Genomic DNA, 17,885 nt, shown 5'->3' with positions numbered 1-17,885 from the left:
CTCCATAAGAAACTTGTTTGCACTCAAAATTCGTGAGGTGTCCGATCTTCCCTGCAAATCTCTAGCATCACCCATAGGGTTCATATCATACAGTGCTCAAATTTTGGCTTGAAGAATGTCCCACCCACACTTCTTTATTCTAGGCTTTCTTCTGAATTCTTCCCAAATTGTATCTTTTTCTCCATTCAGGACTTTTCCCTGCAGAATTTCTAATTCTTCACGCCTTTACTATGCAAGAAATTTAACAGTTATCATTTGTTACCTGAGCAATTGTTTGAAGCCTATCACGACATAATTTCTGGACAAGATATGCCGTCATCTGATAAGAATTCTGAGGAACAAGACGTTTTCAGTGATGATAATGGAATATTGCTGCTGTTGCTATTGATGATGACGCCAGCTTACTTTCAGTGAGTACTGCAGCCGTGAGCATGTCACCTGCACCAGGCCAAGTGCTTCACAGATGTTACTTTATTTAATCCCCTCGAGAGCCCTTTAAGGAAGGATTATTATTATCTCCATTTTACATGTGTGGAAACTGTGGTGATAGAACTGGAATTTGAATAGAAATCTGTCTCACTCTAAAATCTGCTCTCTCATGCTCACGGCAGACTGTCATCACTAGTCTTTTCAAGTCTCCTCTCTTGTTTTATTATTTTTTACCTTCATTCACATTACCATTCTCTCCCCCACATGAGTACCCACTATATAATGTTTACAATCCTTTATACATGCACATACTTTCGCTTGAGAAATATTTTGTATTATTAATTTACATAAATGGTATTGTGTTTTAGATATTATTTTCTCTTTTAGAACAAAAGCCAGGGTTTAGAGGAATTTGCCTCTTTTTTTTTTTTTTTTTCCTCCCTCAATGATTGAGCTGAGACATCTCACCTCATCTTCTCCGGCCCTTGAACTGGGATTTACATCATTGACTCCCCTGGTTCTCAGGCCTTTGGATTCAGACTAAATTATCCTCTCCCCTGATCTGCAGACGGCAGATCATGGGACTTCTCAGCTTCCATAATCTCGTGAGCCAATTCCTCATACTCAACTTTCTCTCTCTCTCTCTCTCTCCCCCAGCCCCTGACAACCACCATTCTACTCTTTGCTTCTACAAGTTTGGCTATTTCAGATCCCACACATAAATGAGATCATGCAATATTTGTCTTTCTGTGTCTGGCTTATTTCACTTGGCATAATGTCTTCCAAGTTCATCCATATTGTTGTGAATGGCAGGATTGTCTTTTTTTTAATGGCTGAATAATATTCCATTGTGTGTATAATATATATATAATACATACAATATATAGTGTATATAATATAGTATATATACACATATATCACATTTTCTTTATCCATTCATTTGTTGACATTTAGGTTGTGTTCGCATCTTGGCTGTTGTAAATAATGCTGCAATGAACATGGGAATGCAGATGTCTCTTTGAGATACTGACTTCACATCCTTTAGATATATATCCAGAAGTGGGATTACTGTTCATTAGGCAGTTCTATTTTTAATTTTTTGAGTAATCTCCATACTGTTTTCCATAGTGGCTGCACCAATTTGCATTCCCACCAACAGTGCACAAGTGTTCCGTTTTCTCCACAGCCTTGCCAACACTTGCTATCTTTTGTATTTTTGATAAGAGCCATTTTGACAGGTGTGGGGTGATATCCTATTGTGGTTTTAATTTGCATTTCCCTGATGATTAGTGACATAGAGCACCTTTTTATAATATCTACCCATTGGCAATCTGTATGTCATTTTTTGAGAAATGTCTATTCAGATTCTTTGCCCATTTTTTAATCCAGTTATTGGTTTTTTTGCTATTAAGTTGTTTGAGTTTCTCATATATTTTGGATGTTAACCCCTTATCAGATACAGGGTTTGCAAATATTTTCTCCCATTTCACTCTGTTGATTATTTCCATTGCTGTGCAGAAGCTGTCGCTTCTTCTCATAGATGTACAAAGGAATAAAGAAACATGTAATATAGCCAACTTAGACTTTTAAAAAGCATCCAATTAAAAGCATTAAAATGGTTGACCTGAAGTTGAGGTCAAAATTATTTTATTATACCTAGAGAACTGACTTAGGAATAGAAAAGTAAATGGGTTCTTCTCTTCAGAAATGCATAAATATTGGGATCTCTGAGAGTAGTGTCAGGCTGGACTTTAAGAATGATCTAGTTCAATAATTCTCACTTTGGTCTGTAGATACCTGGGGGTTCTAATGACCCTTTAAGGGGCCTGCAAAGTCAAAACTATGTTTATAATAATACTAAGAGGTTACTTGCCTTTTTCACTAGGTTGACACTTGCACTGATGGCATAAAGCAACAGGGGATAAAACTGCTAACTCCAAAGCACAATTTAAGGCAGTGGCACCAAACTGTATGTTTCACCGTTATGTTATGCACTCGCAGTAAGAAATCAAAACCAAAACAAAACCTTGATGAAATAATTTAAAAAATTAATTTTATTAAATTTTGAGCTCAAAATATACATATTTTTAATATTCTGTGTGATGAAATAGGAAGTATGCACTTCTGTACTGAAGTACAAAGGCTGTCTTCATTGAAAGCTGTTACACAATTGAGTTCTGAGCTGAACCAGAACAAGCTACTCTTTTTCTCGGAATACCATTTTTAATTGAAAGAATGACTAAAACATTGGTCATTCAGACTTGGGTATTTCTCAGACATTTTCTCAAGAGTGAACAAAATGAGTCTGTCACTTCAAGGAAAACATCTGACAGTAATTATTGCCAATGATGAAACTCAAGCTTTCAAATGAAAATTAGAATTTTGGGAAAATTTGTATTCATGATCATGATCTTGACAGCTTCCCAGTAAGTGAAGACTTTTCTGAAGATATCGGTGGTGATATTACATTCGATTTTTAAAATATTGTATATACTGAGATGGTATCAACGTTTGAAAGATCTGTATAACTTTGTGAACAAATATTTTCAACCGACCAATGCATGGGTGAAAGATCTGTTTAAAGTACAAGAAGGACCAATGAATTTTAATGTAACAGAGTAAGAAACACTTGTTGCTATGGTTTCAGATTCCATAATGCAACTCCTGTTTAAGAAACTACCCCTTGTCGAGTTTTCAGGAAGCATCAAAGAAGAATATCTACAATTATATAAAAAGGCTCTTAAAATGCAACTACAAATCTATGAGGCGGGGTTTTCTTCATAAGCTTCCATTGAACTCTCCTTGGAGAGCAGAGATCATGTTAAATTTGTCTTCTTTTTTTCTTATAGAACCTTGCACAGTACTTTGCACATAAATGTCAAATTAAATGAAGGTGCTTCTGTACTGACAAAAATTAGCTGTCTTGTCTGGCTGGGAAAATGTGTGAAACATCTACAGTCATGTCTTTAAGGTTAACAAAAAAATGTTCACCAAATCCAAAAATAGTAAGGGTATACTGGGGGCAATCTTTAGTAAGTTAGGGTTACTTGGGGATCAGTAAAGGAAAGAACTACTTCATACTGTAGGTAATAAACTTGGCTTCTTATTACCGCTAAGAAAAGACAATGGCAGAAAACAAAAAGGAATTTGAAGATGATTTAGAGAAATATATATATATATATATATTTAAGGAGGCCTAAATTCCTACTCTGAGAAGATTTTAAAAATTAATAATTTAGGGCTTCCCTGGTGGGGCAGTGGTTAAGAATCCGCCTGACAATTCAGGGAACACGGGTTCGAGCCCGGGTCCGGGAAGATCTCACATGCCACAGAGCAACTAAGCCCGTGAGCCACAACTACGCTCTGAGCCTACATACCACAACTACTGCAGCCCACACGCCTAAAGCCCATGCTCCACAACAAGAGAAGCCCGTGCACTGCAATGAAGAGTAGCCTCCTGCTCGCCGCAACTTAAAAAACCCGCGCGCAGCAACGAAAACCCAATGCAGCCAAAAATAAATAAATAAAATACATTTTTAAAATTAAAAAAAGTAATAATTATATCTACCTGTGTGCTCCTCCCCGATGGTTTCTCCCATTAGCCCCTCAGAGGTAACTACTATCCTGACCTTGGTGTTTCCATTTTTGTGCCTTTTTAAAAAGGTTTATCGTAGGTATGAGTGAATGGTTAAGCAATATATTCCTTTGTATAAAGGGCATCACACCATATGGTATCTTCTGGGACTTGCTTTTTTCACTGAATGTTAATATTCCTGATATTCTTTTATGTTGCTGCATTGTAGCTAGGGTTCATTTATTCTACTGTGGTATAGTATTCTGTTCTGTGAAGCTAGCACAACTTATCCATTTTTTCATTGGACAACTGAATTGACTCCAAAGTTTTGATTTTACAAATAGTGCTATTATGAACATTATTGTATTTGTCTTCTGGTGTACATGTACTCGGCATATATATCCGGGCATGGAATTCTGGGTTATAGGGTATGCAAGTATTCGCCTTTACAAGATAATAGATGTGCTTTGTATCTAATGTTTATTTCAGAGATAACATCCAGTGTAGCTGCATTAGGACCTCTGTGGGTTACAGAATCCTAAACTGCACAGGTCATAAACCCAATCTAGTATAACAATTCCTCTTTCCCACCCCCTCTCCAACTTCCCCAGGACAGGTAGAGACAGATAAAAGCTCTCTCTCTCTGCCTCTCTGTCTCTCTCTCTTCATTCTTTCAGTTATGTTCTTGCCTTCCTCATCCCTGATGATAACAGATTCTCTCCCTGAGGCTTCCAAGCTCCTGGCCAAATCTGGGCCCCCTGGGGAGAATCTGGAGATTTTGCTGATGCCAGACATACCACTCGTCCTTTAAGGTTCAGCTTAATTCCCATCTTCTTCAGGATGCCTTCCCTTATTATGCTGACCCAATTCAATTCAATGAAACAAAATTTACAAGAGTTTAAATATGCCTCATTAAACTAGACACCAATGAGTCAATGTAGATCAGAGAGCTCAAGGAGCTCTCAAAGTGTTCACCCTCTAGTGAACAGAAATAAGATAGTAAAAAATTAAAATGCAGTGTGACGATAGAGGTCCACACAGACACATGGATGACGAGTACAGAAGTGAGACACTTAGTCAGCTGCACCCACTTCTTCCTTTCTTGATCTAGGTTAGCTTTTATTGTCTGGACATGACTTCCTTATTTAGCATGAGCTTGCAGGATGCATTCATGAACATGGTACCATTAGCTGAAATCAATTCCATGTAGAATGGTTATAACATAGTATCTTTGGAGATCCAACATAGTCCACTGGCAGTTAAGCTTCCACTTTGGTCACCCACCAAATGACGTATCTCTGGTCATCATTTCTTGCAACTCCCATTCATACAGTTGTTAATCGATCCTCTCACGCTGCAGTGATATTTGTGGACTTTTACCAATTTCCAGTTTCTTTCTCATCTTTCCACTTGAAGGTGTTAGGAGCCACCATAAAACTGGCATTTTAGAGGGAGCATTTAGAGGAACCACCATAAAACTCAAGTTTTAACATCCAGCATGATTCTGTTCCTTTATTTCTTTGTGGCATGTCTGGACCGATCACAGGTACATATTTTGTAAATAACTGTGGGTCCAAACTATACACAGAATAAATGGCACAAAGAAAAAGTACACTGGATAACCTCATACCACATGATTTAGGAGAAACGTGGTAGAACGCTCTTTGGCTGAGGTCATGAAATGGTGTGCTAATTCACTGACCAAAACTTCCTGTAGAATCTGGCAGGCTCGCTCTCATTGGCTGAGAATATACAATAGCAGTCCAAGCATAGAAAATAAAGTATTACTATGGTACCAAAATAGATTTATGTATATTTTTAAAGAAAACTATTTCAGAGATGGATTAAAACAAATAATTGCTGCTCTGGCATTGTTCTACTCGATCACATGTTTCTGAGTCCACTAGGATCCTATGGGAAATTTTTCTATACCCTGCTTTAATTGTTTAATGGGTAGGAGTATTACTGCCCCTCCATCCCAAATTGTAAACTTTCTATAGACAGAGACACTGTCTTATGGGTATACTTAACATAGCATCAACTTGGGCATGTAGCAGAGGCCAACAAAATACCAGCACGTAATTAATATTTGCTGAATAAGGCTAGGAGGAGAGAATAAGTAGAAGAAGCAAAGGTCCACCCCAGAGTCCAACACCTCCATTAGGCTGGGGTTTCCCAACCTCAGCACTATTGACATTTTGGACCAGATAATCCTTTGTTGTGGAAGGCTGTTCTGTGTATTATAGGATGTTTAGCAGCATCCCCAGCTTCTACTCACTAGACACCAGGAGCACACGCTCCCTGCAATGTAACAATCAAAAATTTCTCCAGACATTGCCAAATGTCCCCTAGGGTGGGGAGGGATTGCCCTTGGTTGAGATTGCTGCATTAAATCTATCATCTCATTGCTTCTCTTTCAATCACCAGATTCTGGTCTGGGCAACAGAAGGCAACTCCTGGTCTAGATAGAGCAGGAATATGTTGTCATGTTCAGGGAGAATATACAATTATAGCTAAACTCTAATTACCACTTTGTACACGTTTATTTATACTCACCTATCCCTGTTAACTCTAGCGAAACACTGGGCAGCTTGTAAAACTACTTATGCTTAAGTATGGAACAGAAAGAGGACAACTAGAAAGAGTTGGATTTATTGGGGGTAGTTGAGCAACACGGCAGGTGAATTATTTACTAATATTTGGCAGGATCCTTTGTGGCCTGAAGCTTCAGGTGGCTGGACAAGTCCCTCAGCTCCATGACCAGGTGACCAAGGATGACCCTCATATCCTGTATTTGTTTGAGGAGAACACGCATCTGGTGATGCAGATGGGGATCTGGGAAGTGCAGAGGAGAAGAGGAGCCCAGATCCTTAGAAGAAGGGGTGGGCAGTGGAGGCAGAGGCCCAGGGGGCTCCGTAGAAGTAGTTTCTGGAGCAGCTGATTTCTGAGGAGCTGGATTCAAGGTGGGGGGTGCAGCAGAGCTGGAGGGACCTGGATTATGGGATAGGAGACACAGACAAGAGTGAAGTCTGACTCTGGCCCTACCCTCATATTCCTGGTCAGTCTTTCTTATTCTCTGAAAATAGCTGTGGGGCCCAATGGCAACAAAATCTTGAGGACTCTGGTCCAAATTTGAATGTGAAGCATAGTTACTTCTGCTTGAAAATCTTGCACAATGAAGCCTCATCATTAGAGGACTATGGATATTAGCCAGTTCTTCCCCTTTCAGTCTAATTCCTTACAACATGCATGTGGTAACTGGTCCTAGGTCAACCTCTTATTGTATATGCCATTAGTGTAATTCCTTACCCTTGTGCCAGCCTTCAGTGTTTTGAGGACACCTCTGCTGGCCCCTCGAGTCACCTCCTCTTCAGAATGAGCATCTCCCATTCCTCCCATTATTTTCCTTCTGACATGACCCAAGCGCCCTCACTACCCTGGACACCTCCTCTGGGTATATTTCAGGTCAAATGCAGCCTTCTTAATGGGGACTCCCAGAATTGAATAAGAACTCCAGACTACTTCGTCCTCACAGTAGATACTATATTCCTACAAATGCCCAGAGGTCGTGTAGGGAGTGTAAAGTCTATGGGGAAGCAGCTGTGGAGTTGGCTCAGGTCTTCGTTTGATGAGGTATACGCCACAGTCTGAGGGAGAAGTTTCCTATTTGTGCTTTCTTCCATCACTAGGGACTCTGGCTTATGGTTCCTGCCTCCCATGTGTCCTTTCTTAACCTGCTTACAGTGAACCTTAGCTCAAAAACCCAGTTGTCCTATTCCCCCCCTACCCCTGCCTTTTCACACACACCAGACATATACACACTAACTCACCCTGCACCCTGATCTCCAGCTTGGGGCTCTGTTTCCAAACTTGGTTGTCCTCAGTGGCTGCTTCACACCAGTAGGACCCAGAGTGTGCCTCTGAAGCAGTAGGGATCTGGAATTCTGAGGAAGGGCCCCTGCTACGCACTGTCCTGCTGTCCTTGTAGAAGGAGAAGAGGAGGTGGGCAGCTGACCTCTGCAGGGGCAGCTTTGTCTGACAGCTCAGGGTTACCGGGCTTCCCTCTTGGGGCTCAGCTGAAGGTGTGGCTCTGAGAACCGGGGCTCGAAACAGTTCTGGGGGAGAGATAGGTGAGGAAGAAGAGCTCAGCCATCCTACATTCAGGTGGACCCATGACAGGCAAAGACCCCCAGTCACACTTTCCTTCCCCTATTTCTATCGGGAAGGAGTTCTCTTAGAGAAGTTCCCATTTGAAACTTTCAAGTCCTATCTCTCTTCAATAGACAGGACTAGAAAAGATCTAGAGATGGGCACATCTGACCGTAATCCAGACGCCTAGTCAGTGAACATTGGGAAGCATAGAACTGTAGGACAAAGCAGCAGGAAACATGCTGAACTTGGAGTTGGGCTAAATGACTTGAAAAGGCGATGCTAAGATGCTGCCCCTTTTGAAGCCCAACTTGGACATTTGTCAGCAACCTACTCCTTAACCCTTCAGTGACCTTACCATCTCCAGTGAAAGACATTTCTGGTCCCTCTGTCTCTCCCCACCTGCCTCTGCCACAATGACACGGCCTCTAGCTCTTACCTTGAACTGTGATAGCCACGGGAGATGCCGTTTCTGGGCTCCCAGGACCAGGGCTCCTGAAGATAGCACTGCAGTGGTAGTGCCCGCTGTCTGCCTTTCGCGCCACGGCGATGGAGAATTCCTTGTTAGGTCCAGGGGGACCCAGGGCTGAGCCATCTTGGTAAAAGGTGACCTGGGTCAGTGGCCAGTCTTGCCAGGCCTGGCAGCGCAGAACCAGAGGGTCTCCCTCAAATATAGGCCAGGTTGGACTTTGGAGGATCAGCCAGTCTGCGGTCCAAAGCAAGAGCTGAGTGTGACCCACTGCCTTCCTTGGGAGCTCCCTCAGTGCTGCCCACAACAGACCACTCTAATCTTTCTCTGAGGGGCCAGGTAACTTTCACCACTGGTTGGGAGTATGGAACAATTTCTCTAGGGCCTAGCACAGAGGGCACCCTGGCTTCTTGGGCTGAAGATGGGGCAGATGATATCTCATCCCCTGGCCAGTTTCAGGGGGCACCTTCCTGAGTGGGCTGTGGGGCTGAAAGGAGAACTTTGGCAAATGGGAGAAAGACCTGGCCTGCACTGGTCAGTCCTTCCTGGGACCTCACCGTAGGACACAATCAGATGGAAGGGTTCACTGAAAGTGTAGCCCTTGACCTGGAAGTCGACTTCCCTTGGGTCCGTCAAGTCATCCTCAGTGTGGCAGCTGCCCTCCTGGGTGCTGACAGGTCCTTCGCACTGGAGCGCCTCAAAACCGGCAGCTGGGGAGGGCATGGTCCGAGAAGAACCAGAAAATGATGCTGTGATTGGAGAAAGAGGACAGGAAATTGCTTTCCGCAAGAGTTCCTCCCTCTCCTCAGGGAATTATATTTTTTAGAGTGGAATAGGAAGACATCAAAACATTTTTTCCAAGAGACCCATATGGATCTCTCGGAGGGGTACAGCTGACTTGATTCACTGGCTTCCAGGTGCTGTCAGTGAACGGACTGTGGTTTGAAGAAGGGGTGCGGGGGAGAGAATGGTGAACTCACCAGCATGACATCCAGCTGCAGGGCAGGAAGCCAGAGGCCAAAGACAACGAGGACCCCAGAGCCGGCAGACACAGGACAGGAGGGAAAGGGAGATGATCAGATTCTAACATTTGTTGGGTGTTTACCACATACCAGACACTGCCAGCCATGTTCACACCTTATCACACAAATCTTGCAAGATTTCTAGGTATGTGATTTCACTCCCATTTTATAAATCTTAAATGAAACAGGTTTAGAAAAGTCAATTCGTTGACCCCCAGTTTAAAAAGAGAGTAGGGAGTGGAGCAAGAAACTCAGGTATGTCTGAGTCCAAAATCAGTGTTCTTTTTACTTCATTGTTCAGACATGATCTACTTTAGTCTTCAGACCTTCCTTGGGGACTTTCTTCCAAATTTTCAATTCCCCAAATTCACTTGGTTCTTCATCCTTGAACATGTTATCTACAAACTAGCTTTTAGTATCTTCTTCCTTGCTCCCCCTTTCAGGTCTTCCTTTTTCAGCCATCTCTAACTTAATGTCCTCTGTCCCTTGAACTTTCCCTGGCAACAGTAGAGTCCATCCCGTGTCTTTCTCTCTACACCTGAACCTCTACTCTCAGTCTGTACTGGTAACTATGGAACAATTCTTTCTTTGCTTGGGGTTGAATAGAGTTACAGATTTCTCACCACATGTCTCCTCAACCTATCTCTTAGTTCCATGGTTGACCAAGGCAAGGTAAATTTCTCCCATCTCCACGACTGCTTCTTGTCCCTTATAATGCCTCTCTTCCTCTTCTGGCTCCATGGTCATTAACATGTACTCAGTTATTCACTCTGTCCTTTCCTATCCTACTTGCTTTTGTTCCCTTCCACTTCCAAAGGCCCAGGACTCTTCTTTGACCTTGTAACCTCCCTTAGCAAGGCCCCTCTCTACTTCCTAATTCTCATTAAATAGTACCAAGTACTTTCTTTAGATCCTCTCTCAGCTCCCTTCACCACTCTGCTACCCATTTTCAGTTCCTCCACTGTCACTCAACTAGACTCAGCCTCCTGTCTTTTTCTAAAATAAAATACTGTTGGGCTATCAGGCACTTTCACTCAATAAACTATGTAGTAGTTGTTATTATTCTCATTTTATGGATAGGAAAACCAAATTCAGAAATATGAAAAGTGACTTTTTCAAAGTGGCATAGAGCTGGTAACTAAAAGAAGAGGGGCTTGAAAACAGAGCATCTGATTCCATGTCTAGAGTTCTCACAACAATACCACTGCTGTATCTTAATACAGTCACCCAGTCCTGTCTCTATGAGTTCAATAAAACAACTCTTGTGCAGGGATAAAGCAGGTGCTGAGAATTCAAAGATAAATAAGAGAAAGTTAAAAAACAAACAAAAAGGCATTGTCCCTGCCTACAAATAACTCTCAGTTCAGTGGATGCACAGGCATGGGAAGAGATTGTTTCAGCACAAGGAAGAAAGTAATATGAAAGAATTATCACAGGTAGCCATCAAAGCAGAGAGGAGGGTTCAAGGAAGATTTCCCGGTAAAGATGCCACCTAAGCTGAGTCTTTAGGGATGCCAAGAGTCTGTAAGTGAGAGAGGAATAGGGAGCGATGGGGAGAGCTCATTTCAGGCAGAGGTAGCAGTATGAGCAAAACTTTGGAGATAGGTAAGGGTCTGGTGTGTGAATATAAGCAAGTTGGGATTTATTAGAGAATAAATTGCAAGGCTCAAAGGGTGAGAGAAGAAGCTGAAAGGTTTTAAAAGATGCCAAGTTACGGTGGACCCTTAATGCCATGATAAGTATCTTAGGCTAGCAGACTTGGATTTTAGAAATCACTCTGGCTGCAGAGTGCAGAATGTATTTCAAGGACACAAGGCTGAGATATGAAGATTAGTTAGGAAGCTGTTGGTCTAGCCCAAGACAGAAATGATGAGGGCTTGTCCTAGGATACCGTTAGTTATGTTTCAGGGAAGAGACGGGCTCTAAGACCAACTTAGAAGGTAGACATTGCCAAACTTGATAATTGATCATGTGTAGAGGATGAAGGAGAAGGAGGAATCTAGGTTGTCTCCCAAGTTTTTGACCAGGATATCAGGGTGGATACCATTAACTGAGATCAGAAATAGTGAAAGATGAAATTAGGAGAATTCCCTTGTGGCCTAGTGGTTAGGATTCTGGGCTTTCACTGCCATGGCCTGGAGTTCAATCCCTGGTCAGGGAACTGAGATCCCACAAGCCCGCAAGCAGTGTGGCACAGCCAAAAAGAAGATGAAATTAGGAGAGGGAGGGACCAAGAGGACAGAGCTCTGGTCATATTGTGCTGAGATACCTTGAAACATACAGGTAGCTATGTCTTGTGCAAAGCTTGATGTTTGAATGTGAAACTCAAAAGCATGATTAGGGTTGGAGATATGACTTAGACCTCTTAATTATAGAGTTGTAGTGGTAAAAATTATACAGACAAATAGCTTACTAAGGAGACTGTAAATTAAAAAGTAGGGAGGCAAGGATACAACTGTAGAAAACACCAGTCTTTAAGAGAAAGAGGGACTTCCCTGGTGGCGCAGCAGTTAAGAATCCGCCTGCCAATTCAGGCGACATGTGTTCAAGCCCTGGTCCGGGAAGATCCCACATGCCGCGGAGCAACGAAGCCTGTGCGCCACAACTACTGAGCCTGCATGCCACAACTACTGAAGCCCATGCACCTAGAGCCCACACTTCACAACAAGAGAAACCACCGCAATGAGAAGCCCGTGCGCCAGAATGAGGAGTAGCCCTCGCTCGCCACAACTAGAGAAAGCCCATGCACAACAACGAAGACCCAATGCAGCCAAAAAAAAAAAAAATTTAATTAATTAATTAATTAAAATAAATAAATAAAATAAAAATTTTTTTAAAAAAAGAGAAAGAGAAGCCACCAAAGGGACCAAGCGAGATACATGGAGTACAGGGAGAAGCCAGGGGAGTAGAGATTGCCGAGGAAGAATAACTGATCAACAGTGCCCAATACAGAGAAGCCCAGCAGGATAAGATTTTAAAAATGTGCAGTGTTGGGCTTCCCTGGTGGCGCAGTGGTTGAGAGTCTGCCTGCCAATGCAGGGGACACAGGTTTGTGCCCCGGCCCGGGAAGATCCCACATGCTGTGGAGCAGCTGGGCCCGTGAGCCATGGCCACTGAGCCTGAGCGTCCAGAGCCTGTGCTCCACAATGGGAGAGGCCACAACAGTGAGAGGCCCGCGTACCGCAAAAAAAAAAAAAAAAAGTGCAGTGTCAGTATAAAGGTCATAGCACCCTGACCAAAACTTCCAGTGGAAGTTTCCAGTGGAAGCCAGACTGCAAGCATTGAGGAGTGAGTGAAAAGTGGGGAAGTGGAGAAAGCAAGTTCAGACTACTCTTTCAAGAAATTTATCTGAGAAAAGGAAGAAAAGAACTGAGATAGTAGCTAAAGAAGACATCATAGTCAAGGGGACTTTTAGGATGGAAAAACTTTGAAGATTTTTATATTCAGAAAGAGCCATTCAGTCCTGCACACCAAACTTGCTTATACTATCCTTCTTATCCCACCTGAACACGGCTTCTTTGGAGGGCTGAAGTTAGTCCCTGCTTCTTTCCTTTGGGTCTTTTCCCCAAAGTCAGGAATATCTCCATTTCCACACATTCAAAGATTTTACTTACCCAGTAGCATCTGGGCTGCCCAGAGCATAGCAGGAGAAAAGTAGAAGACCCCAGCCATGAGGACACAGCCCAGCTTCATGGTGACTGTGTTTAGGTCCCCTGCAGCTTCTAACACACTGATTTTCTTCAACACGATACCTCTCAAATTAGAAAAGAGGAAGTAAATCTAACTGTCTGATCTCCTTTCATATGGGACCTATTTTAAAATTTTATTTATTTATTTGTTTATTTATTTATTTATTTTTGGCTCTGCCAGGTCTTAGTTGTGGTGCGCGGGCTTCTCTCTAGTTGTAGCGCGCAGTCTCCAGAGTGCGTGGGCTCGATAGTTGCGACGCACGGGCTTAGTTGCCCCGAGGCATGGGGGATCTTAGTTCCCCAACCAGGGAACAGACCCTGCATCCCCTGCATTAGAAGGTGGATTCTTAACCACTGGACCACCAGGGAAGTCCCTGCGGCCTATTTTCAACTTTGCAATCAGCTTTCATCCTTCAGATTAACCAGGTGGGTTCCAGCATCAATAGCACACTTAGGGTTGTGGATGAAATGATAGCCCTCTCAATTGTTCAAAAATTCCCCCATAGAGTTCAGAGACCTTCCAAAGCACACAATTGTCTGATACCCACCAGCCTTCACAAACTCTGGAAAAGGTCAGTACAACAATCATCCATTTCACTGATGAAATAACTGGGGACAGGAGGCAGGAAATTGCTTGAAAGCTACCCAGAAAGTCACAGGGAGAGCAATGGTGAGAATTCAAGTGTCCTACCCTGTCCTGCTCCAAGCCTTACATGTTTCTAGTAACCAGACTACAGCAGGACAGAACAGGGAGGAAGATTGGTAATGGCACCAAATTAGATATCAGATTAGTCCCCTGGTATGATCCTACCATCCAAAGCCCACACAAATTTGTACATAAATTTTTCTAGACTCATACCTCAACTCTCTGTTTCTACAGTATGACTAAGGCTATTCAGTCTCAGTGGAAATCTGAGTACAAGGCAGAGAGAGTCCCCTGGGAAAGAGCAGAGGGAAAAAGAAAGTCGATTTCCAGAGGACCTAGCAGTAAGCCCAGGCCTCAGGCGCATGACCAAAGTACAAACCACTGATCCTGAAGAAATTAGAGACAGAAGGCATCCGATAGCTTGAGAAACCTGAGGAGGGTCAGGAATAGGGGCAATATGGAGGCCACAGCATCTCTCTTCAGTTCCAGGGTGCCTTATGGGAATCATTGTCCCTGCCTCCGAACGTTTGCTGTTTGACTGAGGTCTCCTCAACGGCAGGGCCCATGCATTTTTTCACAGGGACCACACTCCTCTCCCCTCCCCATCATAATACCCACCAGGCCCTCAGATGGTTACTTGGGGATGAAATGAGCCATCATAAATGGGGGAAGGCAGTCCTGCCTGAAGGCAGAAGGAGGGCCAGCGTGACCCTTCAACCGTGCAAAAACCACACGTCAGAACAGACATATTAGCAACGGAGGCATCAGAGAGTGGATACTTCTCGATCTAAAATAAGAATTTAGAATAAATTTTCCATTATCTGAGAGACAAATGTTTTTTTGCAGGTGGCCCCGGGGAATCTGGTGAGAGTAGGGGTTGAATATGGGTGTGAGGGAAGGCAGTGAGGCAGTAAGCCTTGCAGGTGATGTGATGTGATGTGAAAGAACCAGCAGCCTCAGAAGAGGAAGAGAAGTCTGGGCCAGACCTAATGAAAATGAAGAAAATGAAATGTGTTTAGATGGACCTCCACCCCCAGCACTCCCTAAAATATAGACTCTCAGAATTAGGTCTTTAAGGGGCTTGCAAACTAACCCCAGAAATCTTTTCCTTCTCATGCCACCCCTTCTCCTTAGCTGTCCCTACCATTGAGTCGTACCTGAATAGAGGCTCTCATGTCTACATACTGTCCTGCATCAACTCTCACAGGATCCTACTCTCAAAATGGAAAGCAAGAAGGTCTCTGAACATACGGAATGAAACTCTCATGTTCTTTACACTGCAATTTCTCCTAAGCTTCTAGAAAATTTTACTCACTTGAAGCTTGATCCATGAGCTATTTAGAACAGATGTGATTCACTTGGAAAAGAGCAACACTGGGTCTGTTACATGCTTATGGAGTCCAACCTCAGTTTCTTGAGTTAGTTCTGGCATCAAGATCACCCCAGAATTTTCACAGGGCAATGGGGCAAGTCCCCGTCCTCATCCCATCCCAATACCAATTAGACCTTTGATATCATCCCCAACTGCTCCTGGCTTGTCACAAGTGGGCTGATGTTTATTTTTTCTTTATTTTTTTTTTTTAATTTTTTATTTTTTTTGCGGTACACTGGCCTCACTGCTGTGGCCTCTCCCGTTGCGGAGCACAGGCTCCAGACACGCAGGCTCAGCGGCCATGGCTCACGGGCCCAGCCGCTCCGCGGCATGTGGGATCTTCCCAGACGGGGGCACGAACCCGTGTCCCCTGCATCGGCAGGCGGACTCTCAACCACTGCGCCACCAGGGAAGCCCTATTTTTTCTTTATTTTTAATTGGGTAGATAAAAGATATTTATAAAAGATGTGAAGGTGTAAAGAATAATGATGCAAGGCAGACTTTTGCACCCTCGCCCAGTTGAGGAAATAGAGTATTACCATTATCCTTGAAGTACTGTGTGGGTCTCTTCTGATTTCATCCTCTTCCTTCCCTGTGACAATCAACCACAATCCTGATCTTGCATTTACCACTCCCTTTATTGTATTTATTTTTGCTTTTTAAATTTTATTTATTTTTAAAATTGAAGTATAGTTGATTTACAATGTTATGGTCATTTTCTGATGTACAGCAAAGTATCACTCCCTTTATTTTACAGTTGTAATAAATATAATTTTGCACTATAAACTTTAGTAAATTGAATAATATTGTATTTATTGTTCTGAACCTTCCTTTCTTCTCTCTTTTCTGTGAATTTCTTTATTAGCCTTTTGGTGGGGACAAAAAGTTCTTAATTCCTTTTCTGGCACACTTTAGGTCAGATGTGTGTGTGTGCATGTGTGTGGGTGTTTCATGTTTGAAAACTGTTTTTTAAGAGTAGTTTTAGATTCACCCCAAAACTGAGGGGAAGGGACAGAGAGTTCCCACATCCCTCCTGCCCGCACACATGCACAGCCTCCCTCTTTATTGCCAGCTCCCACCAGAATTGGTACCTTTGTTAAAACTGATAAAGCTAGTACATCATAATCACCCAAAGTCCACAGTTTACATTAGGGTGCATTCTTGGGGTTGTACATTCTATGGGTTTAGACAAATGTATCCCTAATTATAGTATCATATAGACTATTTTCACTGCCCTACAAATCCTCTGTGCTCTGCCTATTCATCCATCTACTTCCCCAACCCCTGGAAACCACTAATCTTTTTACTATCTCCATAGTTTTGCCTCTTCCAGAATGCCATATAGTTGAAATCATACACTGTGTAGCCCTTTCAGATTGACTTCTTTCACTTAGCAATATGCACTTGTTTCCTCCATTTCTTTTCATGGCTTGATAGCTGATTTCTTTTTAGCCCGAAATAAGATTCCAGGGACTTCCCTGGTGGTCCAGTGGTAAAGAATCCGCCTTACAATGCAGGGGACACAGGTCCGATCCCTGGTCAGGGAACTAAGATCCCGCATGCTGCAGGGAAATTAAGCCCGCGTGCCACAACCACTGAGCTCACTCCCCTCAACTAGAGCCTGTGTGTAGCAAACTACAGAGCCCACCCGCTCTGGAGCCTGCACGTCACAACCAGAGAAGAGAAAACCCGCACGACACAACTAGAGAGAAACCCACGCGCCACAACGAAGAGCCCACGCGCCTCAATGAAAGATCCTGCGTGCCTCCCTTCCATGTGCCACAACTAAGACCGTACATAGCCAAAAATAAATTTAAAAATTAATTTTAATAAATAAAGCTTAAAGAAAAAGATTCCACTGTCTAGATATACCACAGTTTTTTTCCATTCACCTACTGAAGGACATCTTGGTTGCTCCCAAGGATTGGCAATTATTAATAAAGCTGATATAAACAGCCATGTACTAATGATGCAGAGCATCTTTTCATGTATTTATTTACTAACTGTATATATTCTCTTTTTTTCCCTGTCTAACTGTATATATTCTTTAATGAAGCATTCATTCAAATCTTTTGCCCATGTTTTAAAGTTGGGTTGTTTGTTTTCTTATTATTGAGTTGTAACAGTTTGGGCTTTTTTTCTTCTAGGTATATGTCCTTCATCAGGCAATAAGTTTTAGAAATATTTTCTCCCAATCTGACTTGTCATTTTATTTTATCATTGTCTTTCTTTTTGGAGGGGTATCATCCAAATAATTTGTGTATGTGTGTTTGTGGGGTTTGTGTGTGTGAGGTCCAGTATTTCTTTTCTTTTTCTTTTCTTAAAATTTATTATTGAAGTATAATTGACCTACAACACTATGTTAGTTCCAGGTGCACAACACAGTGAGTTGATATTTCTATGTGCTACCAAATGATCACCACTCATTGTCTTTTGAAAAGCAGACATTTAAAATTTTTATAAAGTCCAATTTATCAGTTTCTCTTTTACAGAATAATTTTTTTCTTTTATATACAGTTTTTTAATCATATTTAA

General features: G+C 42.5%; 1 protein-coding gene across 2 annotated transcripts; it reads right to left on the bottom strand.

Annotated features, from left to right (window-relative positions):
- Positions 1–3,914: 3,914 nt before the first annotated feature.
- Positions 3,915–13,378, bottom strand: FCRLA (Fc receptor like A). Of its 2 annotated transcripts, none has more exons than XM_027099233.1 (6): positions 13,258–13,378; positions 9,602–9,616; positions 9,179–9,370; positions 8,592–8,858; positions 7,834–8,118; positions 3,915–6,994 (listed from the first exon to the last, which is right to left on the bottom strand). In XM_027099233.1, exons 1-6 carry the CDS (start codon positions 13,334–13,336, stop codon positions 6,696–6,698), a joined length of 1,137 nt encoding a protein of 378 aa, XP_026955034.1. In that variant the 5' UTR covers positions 13,337–13,378; the 3' UTR covers positions 3,915–6,695. The 2 variants fall into 2 exon arrangements, with proteins under 2 accessions (XP_026955034.1, XP_026955035.1); XM_027099234.1 differs by having other exon boundaries at positions 9,179–9,331.
- Positions 13,379–17,885: the final 4,507 nt, after the last annotated feature.

Source organism: Aethalodelphis obliquidens, unplaced genomic scaffold, assembly GCF_003676395.1.
Source record: "Aethalodelphis obliquidens isolate GAN/ISIS:26980383/991018 unplaced genomic scaffold, ASM367639v1 scaffold130, whole genome shotgun sequence".
Lineage (NCBI taxonomy): Eukaryota > Metazoa > Chordata > Mammalia > Artiodactyla > Delphinidae > Aethalodelphis > Aethalodelphis obliquidens.
The sequence above is the reverse complement of the archived record's forward strand: the minus strand, read 5'-3'. Positions and strand labels throughout refer to the sequence as shown.